Source organism: Xiphophorus couchianus, chromosome 23 (assembly GCF_001444195.1).
Source record: "Xiphophorus couchianus chromosome 23, X_couchianus-1.0, whole genome shotgun sequence".
In the NCBI taxonomy this organism is placed as follows: Eukaryota; Metazoa; Chordata; class Actinopteri; order Cyprinodontiformes; family Poeciliidae; genus Xiphophorus; species Xiphophorus couchianus.
In genome coordinates, this window is record NC_040250.1 from 21,679,442 (window position 1) to 21,696,422 (window position 16,981).

The window sequence follows — 16,981 nt, forward strand, 5'->3', positions numbered from 1 at the left end:
AAAGTCATGAAATTGTTATAATATTTGCCATGTGGCAAGATTTTAAACAAATAATTATAAATAGGCTATTGTTGTTTTTTTGCTTCTTTATTTTACAAACTGTTGTTGCTGATTATGGTGCTTTAATATTTATGGGATGTTGTCATTTTGCAGCCATATCATTTTGTATCATTGTAGATTTGTTAATTTTGTACCTAAAACAGTCAGTTAACAAACAACCAAAGGCAACCAATTCATTTTTTATAATTTTTTCAGTCTACTATAGCAAAATCCAGTGAGGAACTGAAACAGCATATAATATACACTGGCAAGTAGTTGCTTTTAGTTATTTTAGTTTTATCAGAGGCCTTACCTTATTAAGCCGGAAAAGGATTTAGAGCTACTTTTTTTTTTTAAAAAATGATGGAAGTTTATATATGATGGCGACTCATAACTTACAAGTTGTAAGTAAAGATGATGAAAATATGGTGAGAGAAGATCCTTATTGTCTGTAATATTTGTGCTGCTTTTGTAAAAAAAAAAAAAAAAAAGGTAAGTTAAAAATTAGGTTATTGTTTCTACCTGTAAAAAATATCAACTCTAAGCATATATCAGAATCTTAAGATTCAAAACCTTTAATCTGCTATGGTTCAATTGCAATGCCATATTATAAGACTGTAGCTGTGTGCAGGAGCTGAAAGGAGCCTTAGAGAGCACAAATGTCAATGTTTTTATTGATTCTGAAGTTGACGTGAACATTATCTACTTAAAAAGACAAACAGACAAGGCAGGTCATCCCTTACTGCAGCAAACCCATCAGTAAGGGATGTGTTACATAAATACTATGATCCCTTTTTATACAATAAAGATAAGGAGAAGGTGGAGGCCAATAAAGCAGCCAGGTATGGGATTAGAAGGGCAAACCTTGAAACGTTTTTAATGAAATTAAAGATCTATGGAATAGCATGAAAGCCGTGACCGGACAGAGCAATGAAAGGAGTAGATGACTAGAGGGGATTTTAAGGATCAGTAGGGGCTTGCAAACACTATGAATGGTTTTTAAAAAGATTATAATGACGAACAGACGTTTACAAAAGTACAAAGGAAACTTTTTATGTTGTCTCGTCTTCTGCGGGTCTACAATCAATGTTCAGTTAGATCTATTTTCCACAGCTGCAAAATCAAGGAAAACTCTGGACCTGACAGGATAACAGTCAGACTCCTCAAAGTTGGTGCAGACCAATTGTGTGATATTTTCTGTAAATCGTTTCACCTGTCTCCCATTAAACAAAAATGTTTTCAAGCTCTGGAAGGGATCTAGCTTGTACTAGTGCCAAAAAAAGAAATACCCAAGAGAACTTAGTGAGTTTGAGCTTGTGGTTTTGACCTCTATTCAGTTTATTTGTGTGTTTTACTTCAGCTTTTAATATGATTCAGCAAATAATTATGGTGTCTTTAAAAACAGACGTCACCCCAAGTTTGCAGAAGACAATGTTGTAGTCTGTGCAGGATGGGGAGATTCAACATGGACCTGTTGTTTTGTGAAGTGTTGTTATGAACATTACCTGAAGGTGAATATCAGTAAAACAAATTATAATATACATCAGGAAAACTATGGGCAGTTGCAATTTTCTCAATTTCGACCAACACCCATGCAAAGACGTTTTCTATAGGTTGAATCTTTTTAACCTGGATTTAAAAATAACAAAAAACTCTTGTTTTATTTTATGGATCTTTTATTGAGTCTGTTTTGACATTGGAATTCAACAGTGCCCCCTCTCTGACTTCTTGAATGGAGTGAAAAAGGCCCAAACCGTCCTGGTCAGCAAAGACCATCCCTTTAAGAGGAAGTGGTTATCCTTCCCTTAGGTGAGGGTACTGGTTGCTATCTGAGGTGCAATTGAACAAATAATATTTTGTTCCCAGGGCTTTTAAAGCTCTTAGTCAATTTTGATCAAGCATAGCACAGTTTATAGCATTTTAGACTGTTTTATTCTTTACAAATTTCCAATCAATGAATTGAATGGTGTTTGACATTTGAGTATCATTAAGCTAACCAAAGCCTGTCATAGTCCTACTCCTATAGAGCATACATAAATAATTTGACAGTTCTGCAAATATTTTAATTTAGAGAGTATTTATTGCTTTTATTTATTGCTTACATAATGCACACAATAAAAATACCTGTTGCCATTTATTTATATATTTATTTAATTCATGCAGCTTAACCCATGTTTCCATTGACATCACTGAAGGATGGTGAAGTGTTGCTTCGATTTCTGCTAAACTATAAAGTTTTCAAGTGAAAATGTAATTTTTGGAAAATTATATTATTGAAAACTATGATTTTTTTTCATCTTTCACTTATTACCATCATCGCCTTTATTAAAGACAAAAAAAAAACTGTGCTTCGAAATGCTTCTTTTTCTTTATTCTAAAATGCAATAATATTAGTGACGCGAATTGCTGTTCCATTTTAATAACCGAATTAGCCGTTTTCTTGATACAATTTTGAGCAAACTCAAATATTGTGCTTTTTCAAAGTTTTTTTTTTTTTAACCCTTCTGTCCAACTTTATGAATGTGATAAACCAAATAATTTGTCAGACCTCTGAAACATAAAGCTCAAAATAAACGCTCGAAATAAGTGAACAGCGTGGCTTACTGAACTGCGTTTTTTCGTCGGTGGCCTGATTTACTGGCGTAAACCTGTTTATTTTTAATTGCAAGGCAGATATCTTGCGACCCTCAACAGAAAGCGAATGTTTTTTCCTCAAGGTTCATCCGTGAAACGAGCCTTGAACTTTCAAATCAGACTGAGACGCTTTTCTGCCCGTTACGGTAAAAATGGCCGCTCGCCGTGCGCTCCCTGCCCTTGCAATACGCCGAAATGGGGGTGTAACTGACAACTGCAGAAACCCAAAACATCCGCAGGGCTGGTTTAGCGCTGCCTAACCAAAAAAGTGGCTTTTACGGGTATAATCTTGGAAGTTGGGAAGCCATAAGACGGCACAATCCATTCTCGGCATGCGCTGGTAACGTGGGACGCTTGTTATTAGGACCTTTTTCCCCAGCAGTGGTGAAATCCACGGAATGTTCCACACGGTAACAGCTCGACCAGAGAATGCCGCACTTAGCCTAACGAGATGAGAGCGTTATAAGGGAAATATCACAGATCAGATGGTCTCACATTAACAATCAGGTAAATGCACTCTTCCCTCTTGCTGCTGCTTTGGCTCGGCGAAATTTCGCAAAGTTGCGCGACATTTTGTCGCGGAAGGCGGCTTGACTGTTAGCTGTCATCCTGCTCAGCCCCTCCAGCCCCTCCTTGTTTTGCTGCTACCGAGAGCGATGTTGTAATGTTTACATTTAGTGCATTGCACGGCGGCTCCTCGCTTTTTCAAATAGGTGCAGAAAGTTGGACGCGTTCAGAACAGTGACATAGTCGCACCAGCGCATCGGAGTTTAGGTTAAATGACACCACATCATTTCACAAGTCTCTCTGTAGACTAAACGGGCCTCCCACATGACACCGAATTTACTCCGATGATCATCAAGTGCAACATCAGATTTTGCAGCTGCAGCCGACGTCGGCCTGCAAAAGGCATAGAGGCAAGTTTTCTCCTGACATGCAGAGAGCTGACTGGATCAGGAAAGTGCAATATTACATAACCGAGACGCTCTGGCCTCCAGTGAGAGTCAGCACAGAGCTCAGTGAAAGTTTGGCCAGAATAAAAAAAAAAGAAAGCATTACGTTGTCTGAAAGCTTGCTGTAACTTGCATTAAATACGTTTTGAAATGTGAAGTTAGCAGTTACTTCGATTTTATTAGTGAAGTAACTTCTCCTAAAGGGAAAGAAGCCCAAAGTCTTTGAATTATAACACCGTCATCGTAAACATGTCCCATAGTCGCTGTTAAGCTGTACAACTCTGCTCCGGACTACTTACACTTTTGTTGTTCCTTGCACGGATTCTTTTTCTTCTACGAGTAGTTTTGCAGAAATATACAAAGCACACATTGAACTGATGTTCTAGTGCATGTTCTTTATTTAAGATCACATTTACTTTGAATCCACAATTAGTTCTAAACCTGGATTTTTACACCTACTAATAATAGCATTGTCTTCATTGTGAGCTACTATGTCACCATCACTTTATTTGCTGTTGATTCTCTGGAACCTTTTTTCCTGTGAGGAATAAACAAATACTTGTTTTCCCATTTCGTTCTATTCTAAAAGAAAGCAAAGAGCAAACAAATATACCCTAAAGTTGTATAGTGCAATTCTATTTATTTGCTTTTTATTTTTCCTTGCCACGCATGATGAAGCATTTTATTTAGAAGCCGGTAACAAACAACAGGCGCCGCTTGTTTTGATACATTGTAGCCAAGACTCTGTCTGGGATGTCTGCTGTCTGCGATTCCCGTGCCCTCATTGGTCGCTGACATGAGGGGGGCGGGGCTTCATCACAACAATGCACTTCAAGAATCGCACACGCGCCAACGGGATGTTTTCCGTCGCCGGGGAAATAACCTTCGCTCAGAACGACCGTTAACGGCGTCTCCCCTCTCGGTGTCGGTGTCGGTTGGCGTTTCCATGGTTTCCGGGGAGCACGGCTCTCCTGTGCTCCGCGACCCGAGAGCGCGTGTGTAAGGTGGCTAACGTTAGCAAGCTAGTGCCCCGCTCAAGTCGGGGAGCGGGGGGGGGATACGTTTATTGTCGGGCATCTGACGGAAGGAACGGCGGGTCTGTTGATGGCCTGTTACCACCGCATTCTGTGTTGGACAATGAAATTCGCTTAGGCGAAACCCTTTGAAAATAAACAACGCGAATGGGATGCGAGATTTCGGAAGCAGAAACACCTGCAGCCCTCTCCGATCACCAAGGAAGCGAACTAGCTAAGAAAGTAAGCTGTTGTCTGTGTTTTGCTTAAGCTTATAGTAAACATGATGATGTGGACGTGCTCTTTCCTTGGTGTGACATGTAACTGTGCTGTAAACACACTAAAAATGCGCGTATGACTGAGCTATGACTAGCCTGCTGGTCACCTGAAGCTGGGGAGTGTTGGACAAAGCATTAGCATAGCTTCGCTGAAAGGACACATTGGGTTTTCACAAAATATAAGACTTAGAGCCGGCTAAAGCGTAGTACCACTATCTACTTCGACAGACTCCACGATGCTTTGCCTTAGTCTTGAAAGAAAACTCTTGCAACGTAGCAGTGGTCTCAGAAAGTGTGCACTAGCGAGCGGCGCTTCATGCCTATCGCATCTTTTGTTGTTGCTTTGTCCTGTGAGCACATGGCATCCCATGTTTTTTTTAAAGCACGCCACAGCGACCCCTATTTATTCCATGGCATTCACTTATAAACAGAAATAAAGTCAGCCCAGGTGTTAGCCAATTTATCATAAAATATACAAATTAGTTCAACGTGAAGTGGAGATATGTTGGCTTCCTTTTTTTTTTTTTTGCACTTCTGTGTATGCAAACTATTTGGGCTTCACGCATTACTGGAAGTAACACCATGGTGCCTGCATGTGCCAAAAACATTTAATAAAATCATTGAAATGTGTCTATGAAATGTATGTTTGCTTTAGTTGAGCAGATTTCTTCTAAACAGCTGAAGTCATAAACATGTTATATTTAGTTGTTTAAATGATTTGACCCCCTGCTATGTTCAAAAAGGGCCTGTTTTACTATAAATTGTGACTAAATGCAATTTCATCCCTAACTTTTGGTGCACTTTTTTAAATGAGAGAAAAAAAATCCTTTCAGCTCGTAATTTTCTATGGATGCTTAAAGATCATATGCACAAAGCATTGTTGTTGATTTGATGTTTATTTTTTCTCTCCCACAGGGTTAAGACAATCAGAGGCCACATACAAGTGCCTCCACTGTACACTTTCTTTCCCCAGAGTGTGACTCGTCTGCACGACGTCACCAATGCGACCATGGGAATTAGCAGTAAATAGGCTGCCACCAACAGCCCCCTTAAACCCTAGGAGGTTCCTCGGAGAGCCCTGCAACGCCCCAGTGCATCTCAGGAGAAGGTGACGTTTCTTCTCGTCTTTTTATTTTATTTAATTATTTTCTCCAAATGATCTGTGAGAATGCTTTACATTGAAAATATATCATGGATGTTATGTGTGCAGTCATGGTTTGTTTATCACGAGTGGAAAATGTGTGTGGTCTGGTCAGAACATAATGATTTCTGGTGTATAATCACATTTCCTCCTGTTGAACTTGGTTGAGTTAGTGTGGCCACATGATGATCTGTAAATATGGTTGCCAGTATACGAGCAAAACATAGTAGTCAATGAATTTATGAGAAAATGAGAGAGCAAAGTTGAAAACACAAGACATGGTAAGACATGACACTTCTTTTTTTGTCCGTGTTCGAGTATTTGTGACTGAACCAGTGTGTGAACAGGGCAAAATGTTTGCATGTTGCAAACAAATTTGTATAGAATTATTTGTGTTGGAGCATGTGTTTTTTGTTTTTTTTTGCAGCCAGCAGCAGCAGCAGGGAATAAATAAGTTTTTCTTCTTTTTCTTTAAAGCCCACCAGTGAGACGGCAGTGGGGGAGACAAGACAGACCTGTACTGCACACTTCCCAGGTCCAGGATGAGAACTTCCACCACCTGTTTTTCTCCCAACACCCCCAGCAGGTTCCTTTAGATGAGTCCAGACAGTACAGCCACACCAGCACAGCACCACGCATGCTTCACCCTGCGACCCACCTACCCCAGCAGAGCCCCATCATGGTGGATCTACATGACCAGGTAATGCAACGCCAGGGAAAGACAGAATTTTTATTTGCTTTGTGAAACCCTCTCGCCGACCGCCTTTGTTGTCTCTCATTTTAAAAGATGCACCAGGGATCCGTTCCAATATCTTACACTGTTACGACGGTGACGACCCATGGATTTCCCATTCACACCGGGCAGCCTCTTCCAGGGTGCAACACTCAGCAGCTCCCAGCATGCTCGGTAATGTTCAGCGGACAGCTCTCTCTGCTCTGCTGCCTTCCTCCTCCTGTGAGTTTGAAAAGGAAGAGCTTAAATGTCAGTGGCATCCATGTAGCACACCATACCAGCCATGCAATCTGTCACTGTTTGCAGCAAAAAAAAAAAAAGCAAAAGCAAGTTGCTTGGTTTAAAAATGTCTGTCTCCACATTTGGACAGTAATTGGCAGCAGCTCAGTAAAATACAGGGTATTTTTTTCTGTGGAGAAGTTTAATACATTGCCTTGCAAAAGAATCAATAACCCTTGAACTTTTTTGCACTTTGTCACATTACATTCAGAAATTTGAGTCTGCTTTATTGAGATTTTATATTATGGTTTAATCAGAAATGTCCTACAGTAGTGATGTGTAAGCAAAATTATGTCAATTTTTATTTACTCTGACTTTTATAAGCAAAATTCCTTTTAGAAATCTGCTAAATAACGTCTGTGTAATTATAGAGCACAGGATAGCTGTAAACATTTCAAGACTTTGCCATCCACCTAAACTGACAAGCTGGAATTTAATTTGAGAAAGGTGTTTCTACAAAATATTGATTTAGCTCAGCTAAATATCAATCACATCGCATTGTTTAGATTTCGAGTTGTAATAGAATTTGAAAACAGTGTGTGGTTTTCTTCCACTTCACATTCATGCGCTACTTTGTATTACCTGGAGAGAAAACTTCAATTAATTCATTTGTATTAACCTAATTGGAGGGTTTTGGTTGTAGTGTGACAAAATGTTAAAAGCTCTAAGTCCTTTTGCCAGACACTGTATGTGCTGCTGTAGAAGTAGTCATTTTGTTAGCTTGTTGTTGTGACCGTACTGTCAGTGGTGTGGTTTCTATGCACTGTTTTGCCTCTGTTCACTACATGCTTACAACATGCTGTCATTCAAGCTGGCTTGTTGTTAATATCAGGAAAAAACTAGCTTTGTTTTTATGGAGGATTCTTTAGCTATGGGTTTGATTCCCTGAAAGTCATGTTTGGTTCTTTTCCTCTGCTGTCTTTTCTCTCCAGCTCATACAGGCATGTACCATGCAGCATATACCTGTGTCTTATCAAGCTTTTCCACCGCTGATGTCCAGCGAACATTTTGTATTGCACCCGACCCCATCTGTACCCCCCCACCAGCCGCCGCACCTTACTCCTTTGAGCCAGTTTGTCCCTTTACAGCCTCAGCACCCACGCATGGTAAGTCTTATAAACACTTATTAATATTAACACAACAAACAACAAGCCTTGGCGTGTGTGAACATCTTCTGAGCCTGTGAGTCTGACAATAAGACTTTCTGTCCTTCTAGCCTCTACAGAGGGTAGACAATGAAGTTGACCTAAGAGGGGACCAGCACCCATTAGGCACCTTCTCTTACCCTCCCTCTCATCATCCACCAGCGCTGCCTCCTTCACTGCCCCTACAGTATCTTCCTCAAGAGCCTCTGCATCAGGAGCTTCCCTTCGGAGTGGTAAGATGGCTTGCCAGTCTATTTTTTTTTTTTTTTTCTGAAGAGGAATTGACGGTGCCCTCATCGCTTTTTTTTTAGCCTGACCTATTTAACACTTGCTCAGAAACCCACATTCACAGCTGGAAAATGTTCATTACATCCACAGTCTCATAAAGGGGTCCTCTGGGCAGCTGAACTGGTGCAGTGTTGGCAGAAGCAAGTTGCTTAAATGCACCTTGGTAGTTCTTCTTACCCATAATGCAGCTTGCAATAAGCAGGTGATGTGTTTAGTATGGTTAACAGGTAATCATGGCTCTAACTAATTATAGTGCTCTGCTTTATGAAGTAGTTTGCTTAAATGGTTCAGTAACAAGAGCCTTCTGTCTTACTGCTTTTATTTATAGTAATTATTGAAGGAAATTAAAAAGACTTGTAACTTATTCATGGCATCTGATGGTTTTAAGTTTGATGTTGAGACGAAAAAGTCAGAGCTGTTGATGCTCTCAAGCTTAACACATCTTAAAGCCTATGATATAAGACGAGTGAGCAGCAGTGGACGTATTAGCCTGGCCTAGTTGTGCTTATGTATGGTATTTCCATTTGCTGCTGGGGGTACAGATTGTATTTCTGAGATTCTGACGGGTTGGTCATCGGTCAGGGCTGATGGAGTTGTAAATTAGCCAGTTCTGGGCATCAGCCGGTTTCTCAGATCTAACAGCTCTCTTCTTTTAGCTTCAAATACACCATCTGGATGATTTTTAAGATTCTTGTTTCTTTGCTTTTATAGTCTTCTTTTATTTTATTTCTTACTTTTTGCATTTTTTGCGTTTTCTTATAATAATCTTGTAACAGATTGGAAGGTATTTTTGCAGAACTGCAAATTATTCTTATTTAAAGCATAAACCTGAGCTACACTAGGCTACTGTTTTTGCATTAGTTTTTTCACATTACTGTAAAATTATCCCAGGTTATTTTTGTACGCCAAGATATTTTGTTAGTTTCTTATGTTATCTTGTTTTAGTTCGATCGAAAAAGCACAAGAAATGGGAGTGGCAGGGTTTACCTGAGCTTAATGATCTAAATGTTCTGGGGGGTTTTTCATCCATTTTGCAGCCATATCCCCACATATTGCCACGGCGAGTGAATGGACAAAGATTTCGGTTGCAGCAGCCTCTCCCTCCCCCTCCTCCACCTCCGTCTTACTACCCCGGCTTCCTCCCTTACTTCCTGTAAGTACCTGCAGTAAAAGCACTCTGTTAATGAAATTTAGAGAAATGCTGTTTACATTTAGGACCCAATCAGTTCTCGCATATCTCACATGCACAAGATCACAAATAAGCTTTTCTTCTAGAACAAGAGTGTGAGGCTGATAGTTTTGCTTACATTTATCACATGGGTAGATGTTTTTCACCTGGCTTGAATTTGCAGAGCGCGTAGTGGTACATTGAGGCTGATATGACTGGTTCAGTGTGTGCACATTGGTTAATACCTCTCTCTCTGTTCAGGTCAATGCTTCCTGTGCCTCCAACAGCAGTGGGCCCAGCCATCAGCTTAGACCTGGATGTGGATGATGTGGAAATGGAGAACTATGAAGTTAGTGTTTTTTGTTTAAGGTTTCTCATTCAACATTTGATGAAGGAAATTTTTGCCTAATATAAATCTTTGATTCGTGTGTATTTTGGGTAGTTCAAGTAAAATAACATAAAAAGAAAAATCAGATTGCACTTCAGAGGCAATGCACTGCCTCTTCTCTAATCTTCCATGTTAAGTTCTTATTCATGTCGACTGCATTTTCTATATAAATCAATTGGCTTTACACCACAAGTTACATTTTGAGAGATTTTTTTTAATCTATAAGATGTTAAAGCATTTGGATATAGTCACCTGTTTATTAGGAGGACCAGCAACACTCTGGGCCTGGCTTATTATGTCTGCTAAGGCAGTTTATCAATAACTTCTCACTGCTGTGTTGTTTACTTTGTTGTCAGAAATGTAGTAATAAGGTGCATGACGTTTCTCTAAATGATACAGCAGCACGTTACTGCATTCTTAAACACAAATTAAACATGTAACCCTGCAAAATGGCCACACTTAGCTAGCACCCGTTTGCTTTCACCCTTGTATAATTTTCAGACCTCTGTGTAGTTAAAACTGCCTGCTTTGTCTTTAAACGTGTCTTAATGTCATCTGTAAACAAACCTTTTTTTTTAAAGAAAAGTTTCTGCTTGAGTCATATTTCTACATTTCCAGAATATAAGCATGAAGAATTATGAAGAAACTCATTTAGTTGGGTGTAATGGCACATTGATTGCTACCAAAAGGCCAAAGGACATCACAGGTACATACAGTCAAACAAGTACATTAGTAACCAGCCAAAAGCAGAACTGCGAGAGTGGATATTAGCTTGAGAACTTACCTTCTTGTTTTTAATGAGCAGTTAACAAAATTGTGAGTTTAAGAAGGAACAGTGATTGGCAAATGATGAAACTAAGGAAAGATATTTTATCAAATATTCTGGAGCTTTGCAAGCTGTCATTATTTCAAATAAATACACTTACAGATATTAATCACCCTAAATCAATATTGCTTGGTTTTTGCATAAGCGCCATCTTGTGGCCTACCCCCAGATTTAAAAAATGTTAAGTTAAAACTTGTGGATCAACTGTCTTGGAAACCTGTGATGTGTCATGGATAAATGTTATTCAGGTGACGGAACATCTAAAGATGAGGTTAGGTTTTTGTTGTTTTGTAAGTTATAAACAGCAGAGAGGTTGTGATTCATGTCTTTTATGTGTATTTACATGTATCGCATGTTTAAAGCCTCATTACTGTAAAGCATGTTAAAAATTTAATTTCAGGTTTTACATTTCTTTGTTAAACTGGCCAGAAAAATCATCCATGTAAATCGTGAAATTTTGAGTGTGGAATTGTTCGCTCTTTGACCAAACATGACAGCAGGCATAATGGCGCCTTTTTCCCTTTTGTCTTTTAAGGCACTACTGAATTTGGCAGAGAGGTTGGGTGAAGCAAAACCACGTGGACTCACAAAAGCAGATATAGAGCAACTTCCGTCCTATAGATTCAACTCAGAGAATCATCTATCTGAACAAACGCTGTAAGCCTCTCCTCAAGCTGTTTGCAGCACTCCAAGCAGATTTGTCCTTTAGCAATCCCTCACCTGTATGATTTTCTCCCCACAGGTGTGTTGTGTGCTTTAGTGACTTTGAGTGTAGGCAGCTACTTCGAGTGTTACCTTGTAACCACGAGTTCCATGCTAAATGTGTGGATAAATGGTTAAAGGTAAGTTGGGATTTTTCAGTAAAGCTTAGCTTTTAGCACACATTTTTTTCTGGATGCTAAAGCGTTTCTACGTTTTCTCCCCCAGACCAATCGCACTTGCCCAATCTGTCGAGCGGATGCCTCGGACGTCCACCGGGAGGCGGAGTGAGACAGGTCTCTGAGTGTTGAACTGGAATGCTGCACCCACCAGAGTCTGTCTCAAAGCTGGGGACACCTGCCACATAACCTGCGTCCTCCAGTAAATATAGCTTAACAAACCCTCTACTCCTGCCCCTCAGTTGACGATAAAGAAACCCAGGATTGTTTCTGGAGCGCGTTGTTCCTCCGCTGTGCTTCGTTGTGCGAGTGTCACGAAACCCACTGCCTACAGCCAGAGTTCTGGGATTGCCAGCCACTTCTGTCTCTGCCCCCCACGATGCAGATTCCAATGATTTTCCCCTACAATGCATTATTTGCTGCTTTTGTTTACAGGGTTTCCTCTTTTTCATTTGTGGATTTTTGGTAGTGTTCACAAAAGAAGTAGGAGTCCTGCATTGGAGGAGATGAGTCGGGAAGCCTGGAGGATGGCAGGCTTGGACGCCTTGTGCAATTAGCAGAAAAAAAATATTAGGAGTACGTCAACGTGGGTTTCTGTGTTCAGAGGCGACGCTTAACCATCGGAGATGCATGTTTGTGTTGGTGTATGGCAAAGTGACTTGTTAATAATGTATGTTCTGCAATAACGTATCGATTGTTTTTAATAGATTTCCTCCTTAATTGTTTTAAACTTTGCCAATGCTGTTGTGAAAGTGTTTTTTGCTGAGGTGGCATACAGATTCTGCTAAGCCCGAGGTCGTGGACTGCAAGCGGACGGGACGTGCGGCTTGTAGGGGCGTCTCCGAGCCCTCATAATCTTCTCTGGAACACAGATCTGTACAAAAGCAGTGATGGATTGATGGATTTTTTAATTTTTTATTTTTGGGGGGGCGGGAGGGTTGTGGGGGCGTCTGCCGTTAACTGCACAAGTGCTACAATCCTCTCTCCACGTCGGCATTGTTTCTCTAGCAAGTGCGTGCGTATGTGTGTGCGCGTGCGTTTGCGTAGGGGTGTGTGTGTGTGTGTGTGTGTGTCTGGATCTTTGTCCTGTTCACAGAGCCAATGCATTTTGTGTAACCACTGGATACAGGGCAGCATGCTAGGATTTGCATGAACTGTTGATTCAGACTAGCAATATTATCAAGTATTGCCACCAAAATGATTCACTTTTAAGAAAAGATGAGATATAGAAGCATACTAAAAAGAACTGCTTGCTCACCCCAAAAAAAAGAAGAAAAGAAAAGCACCACTAGTGGGGGGAAAATAGCATGTGGTTACACTGTGGTGGTTTTAAAAGAAAGGAAGAGCTCGTCTAAAGGCGCCGCAGATACCGACGAGTTCTGGAAGCCTGTGCAGGAAGCAATACGTGCTGTGAGCGGACATTTTCTTCCCCTTTTAGGAAGACTTTGGCTTTTTATTTCTTTCTTTGTGAGCCAAATCCAATATACGTATTTAGCCTACTGTTAAATATTTCAGATCTGCCTTTTTATGACGTTGACAAGCACAAACCTGTTACTAATCCTAAAAAGTACTTTGTCGTTTCCACTTCTTTGAATAGTTTTTAAAAGAAGAAGAAGAAAAAAAAAAGGTGTTTTATTTATTGGTTTTATTATCCTCAAGAGAAAAATCCATTGAAGGAGACCGTTGAAGCACTAATGATGTTTGCATTAGGTGTCTGTTCTAATCTGGTAACTTGGTCAGGTCATTGTCTTAGGCTATGGTAAACGGTGTTGTAAAAGAGCAACTGTATGTATAGCTTCAGTGTGGATGCTTTTAGATAAATGTTTGAAGACAGACGAATGTTAGAAGTCTCTGGTGACGCTCCGTGTGTTAACACCAGCTGTCTTCTTTTCCACAGTCAGAAGATTCAGCTGGAGTGTTCAGTTGTGTAGAAACACTGTAAGACTTCTGGTCCCTCCTCCCTCCGCCGCTCGTGTTAACGCGTGAAAAACAGGACATATAATTGGGGTTAGGAAGGGAAAGAGCGACGAATGAACTTTTGCTTGGAATTCACTCTTGTCTCTTTAACTGCCCCCAGTGAGCACTAACAGGCAGTCGTAACCTTTGCTTTGACGTGTAAAGGATTCTTGCCTTTTCTTTACTTTTGTTTAAGTGAATGTGAGTCTTTGACGTGTGCCACCTTCAAGAGAAAAAAAAGCCATTTAAATGAGTTAAAACCCACAGCTTTGAGCATTAACCTATGTGTACATATCTATTTGCTGGCATATATTGTAAGTTTAAAAAAAAAAAAAATCTCTCAGGGCCTCTCGGTATATATATAAAAAATAAAGATGAACAGTCCATTATTTTTTTTTTTTTTCTCCAGATGGAACGGATGCCATGAAAAAGGGTATATCTGAATTCAGTTTGGTTGGTTTTCTTAGACCATAAAGGATTTATTGTACTATTGTTTTGTCTGAAATAGTAACTATTACACCATTTAAAGACAGGCATGCAAGAAAAAATCAATACGTATGTTAACAATACTCACTGAAAAGACGACAACTCGTTACAAGTGTATTCAAACCTGTTAGACTTCCGTTCTTGTACTCCGACCATATTTTCACACATAGCAATTGTGATCCCATATTTAAATGTGCCACAGCGCACTCTATCCTACCTAAGTCACTCCTAAATCGACTTCAGATGTGTTTTTGCATGACTTTAAAAAGAGAAAAAAGTGGTAAAACAAATGTTACAGTGGAGGATATCTTAAAAAAAAAAAAAAAAAAGAAATAAAAAAATCTGGTGGGGGACCTATTTAATGGTGCACAATATGCATGCTCGTCAACCAGATCCCAACTGATTTTTTTAGCTCTAGTTGGCTCGGGGTTCTGGAAGTTTGGATCTCAACGCTCAGCTGATAACTGCCATGCATTGTACTGCACACATTTGTAATAGAACTGAATGACTACAAGATTTTATTGCGCTAACTTCATTTTATATAGGGGGACATATTTAAAAATAAAAAAAAGGAAAAAGGAGACAAAAAAAAAAGGTTAATTCTTACATACATTGTGTTACTGTTATTGCCCTAACGACTGAGAAATACATGCTCTGATACTACTGTAGTCTTATCAAAAAGCCATAGTGAAAAGGTGCTAGATGTTCTGCTTTTAGGTATGAAAACTCACATGCGTGAATGCAATAGTTTGTCATGGATCTCATGTATTCTTAAAGCATGTTATACCAATACCCCGAAACAATGTCAGTGAAAATCAATATAGTTTTAAGGGATTTAAGTAAAATGCAAAAAAAAAAAAATAAATAAAAGTGTTGTCATACTTATTTCAGTGTAGTACTGTATCTGCCTATCAGGCTCTTGCTCTCAGTGTATGGATATCTTTAAAAATGTATTGTTCACTTATAGAAGATACCTTAATTCATGGTAATGTTAGCACTATTCCTTTATGGGGGAAAAGTATATTTAATTGACAATATCCAGCAACCTTGTTAAATAAAAAAAAGAACCTTCCATTTAAGGCCTAGTTAATGAGCTAATTTTAATGATAACTCAAAATAGAGTCTTGTAGTCTTTCTGTTAAGAGTGAATAATGAATAATCTCACAGCTTGTGTGGTGCAAAAAAAAAAAAATAATAAAAAATTTAAGGAATAAAAAAGATTTTCCAATAAGCAGCTAAAGTTTATTTAGGAATTGTGATTGATTGCTCCGTAGATGCCATTTATTGTTTACCAATGATATTTTTGCTGTGGTGGGATAGTGGTTTACTGTTATTACTCTCCTCGGCCTCCAGGGGTCCTTGCCTGAACATCAGATTTAACCCACCCACCCACAGAGCCAGGGGGCATGTGTTCTGTGTTTAGGCAGATATTTTTTTGCTTTGGTACTTGCACATTTACAGTTACCTCATTTGTTTTCCATGTTTGTATTTGCGAGGGTGGGCGGGAGAAAACGACTAATATATATTATATATAGGAAATGGTTCTTATTAATGTTATAATTTTTTTTTTCATTCCATTGGAATCATATTGTTTGTAGCATTTAACATAACTAGTTAGTGTATTATATATACATCTGTATACTGTTTGAAATTTTTAAGATTTGTACTTTTTTTAAATGAAAGTTGCTAGTTATGCTTTACCAAGTAGTGCAATCATTTTTTTTAATTGTTGTGGCTGATTTGAGAGGGTTGTTCACTAATAAATGTATGATGTATACCAGCGTGGCATTCGTCTCACCTGACTTCGAAACAGTCTTAAGTTACCCACAGCGACTAAATGCAGAAGAAGTCTGGAGAAAGATGGAATTTTGATTTCCAGACAACTTGAAAGAATATATATATTTTGTAAATCCATGATTATAATTATGCAGATAGGCACAAGTCCATAGATGGACGCCCACTTATATTTGATTAATTGTTACTTAGCAGCTTGCACCTCAGTTTACTATGATTACGTTTGTTCATCAAGTTTATAAATTGGTTGACGCTGAGGAAAAAGCCCTCGAAAAATGTTACAAAATGTTAGTCTTGAGTTCTGGCAAGTATTTCAAAAGGCTTAACATTAGACTTCTTTCATTTCAAAACCAGTTTTCACCTGACTTTGTGACTATTGTCATGTTAAAACATCCAATTGTCCAATCTGACCTAAACGGTACACAGCGACACCTTTCATTAGTTGCATAAAACATGTAACAAATGAAAAAGTACGTTTTGGGAAATCAAAGCTAAAAATTCCAACCGCCTGACGTGGTTGTGGCGGCATCGACCTGTGGAGCTGTTCAGCTGCAGGTTGCAACACAGTAACAAATAACAAAGGAGGTGGAGTGCTCTGAAATAATTTTTTTTTCCACAACAGTTACATTGTTGAAACCTGGGGACAGCTGAGTGTTTAAACAAGACAGCTATCCCAAGCAGTTTTAGTAAGCTTTTAAAATGGATAGAGCAGTTGGGGATACATTAAGCTTTTAAAATGGTCCCAATCCCATTACAAATTTATGGATTATGTCTAAAAGCTGCCAGGAAGGAAACAAAATCACATCAATGACAGACACCATTCCAGTTAAAAACTTGTTAATCATTCAGTTCAGTTCATTTATCATAGAAAAATCCCCATTTTTTTTTTTTTATCTTGAATGTTCAAGTGAATATAAGGTAAGGCTGTATGAAAGCATATAAAACTGCATGTATAATTATGACTGTGGATAAGAGAAGATTG

At 39.1% G+C, this 16,981-nt stretch overlaps 1 protein-coding gene across 3 annotated transcripts; it reads left to right on the forward strand.

The window, feature by feature from the left end:
* Window positions 1–2,865: 2,865 nt before the first annotated feature.
* On the forward strand, window positions 2,866–15,985 carry rnf44 (ring finger protein 44). Of its 3 annotated transcripts, none has more exons than XM_028008569.1 (11): window positions 2,866–3,180; window positions 5,833–6,025; window positions 6,536–6,758; window positions 6,846–7,013; window positions 8,003–8,176; window positions 8,287–8,448; window positions 9,541–9,656; window positions 9,933–10,020; window positions 11,421–11,542; window positions 11,628–11,727; window positions 11,813–15,985. In XM_028008569.1, exons 2-11 carry the CDS (start codon window positions 5,919–5,921, stop codon window positions 11,873–11,875), a joined length of 1,323 nt encoding a protein of 440 aa, XP_027864370.1. In that variant the 5' UTR covers window positions 2,866–3,180; window positions 5,833–5,918; the 3' UTR covers window positions 11,876–15,985. The 3 variants fall into 3 exon arrangements, with proteins under 3 accessions (XP_027864370.1, XP_027864369.1, XP_027864371.1); XM_028008568.1 differs by lacking the exon at window positions 2,866–3,180 and adding an exon at window positions 3,195–4,882; XM_028008570.1 differs by lacking the exon at window positions 2,866–3,180 and adding an exon at window positions 3,197–4,882 and having other exon boundaries at window positions 6,846–6,965.
* The last annotated feature ends 996 nt before the right edge of the window (window positions 15,986–16,981 follow it).

Bases quoted from the DNA above. Each gene is read 5' to 3' on its own strand.
- rnf44 (XM_028008569.1), top strand. From the start codon at position 5,919: ATGCGACCATGGGAATTAGCAGTAAATAGGCTGCCACCAACAGCCCCC. The intron at 6,026-6,535 runs GTGACGTTTCTT...TTTTCTTTAAAG, and splicing joins CCAGTGCATCTCAGGAGAAG to CCCACCAGTGAGACGGCAGT. The intron at 8,177-8,286 runs GTAAGTCTTATA...CTGTCCTTCTAG, and splicing joins AGCCTCAGCACCCACGCATG to CCTCTACAGAGGGTAGACAA.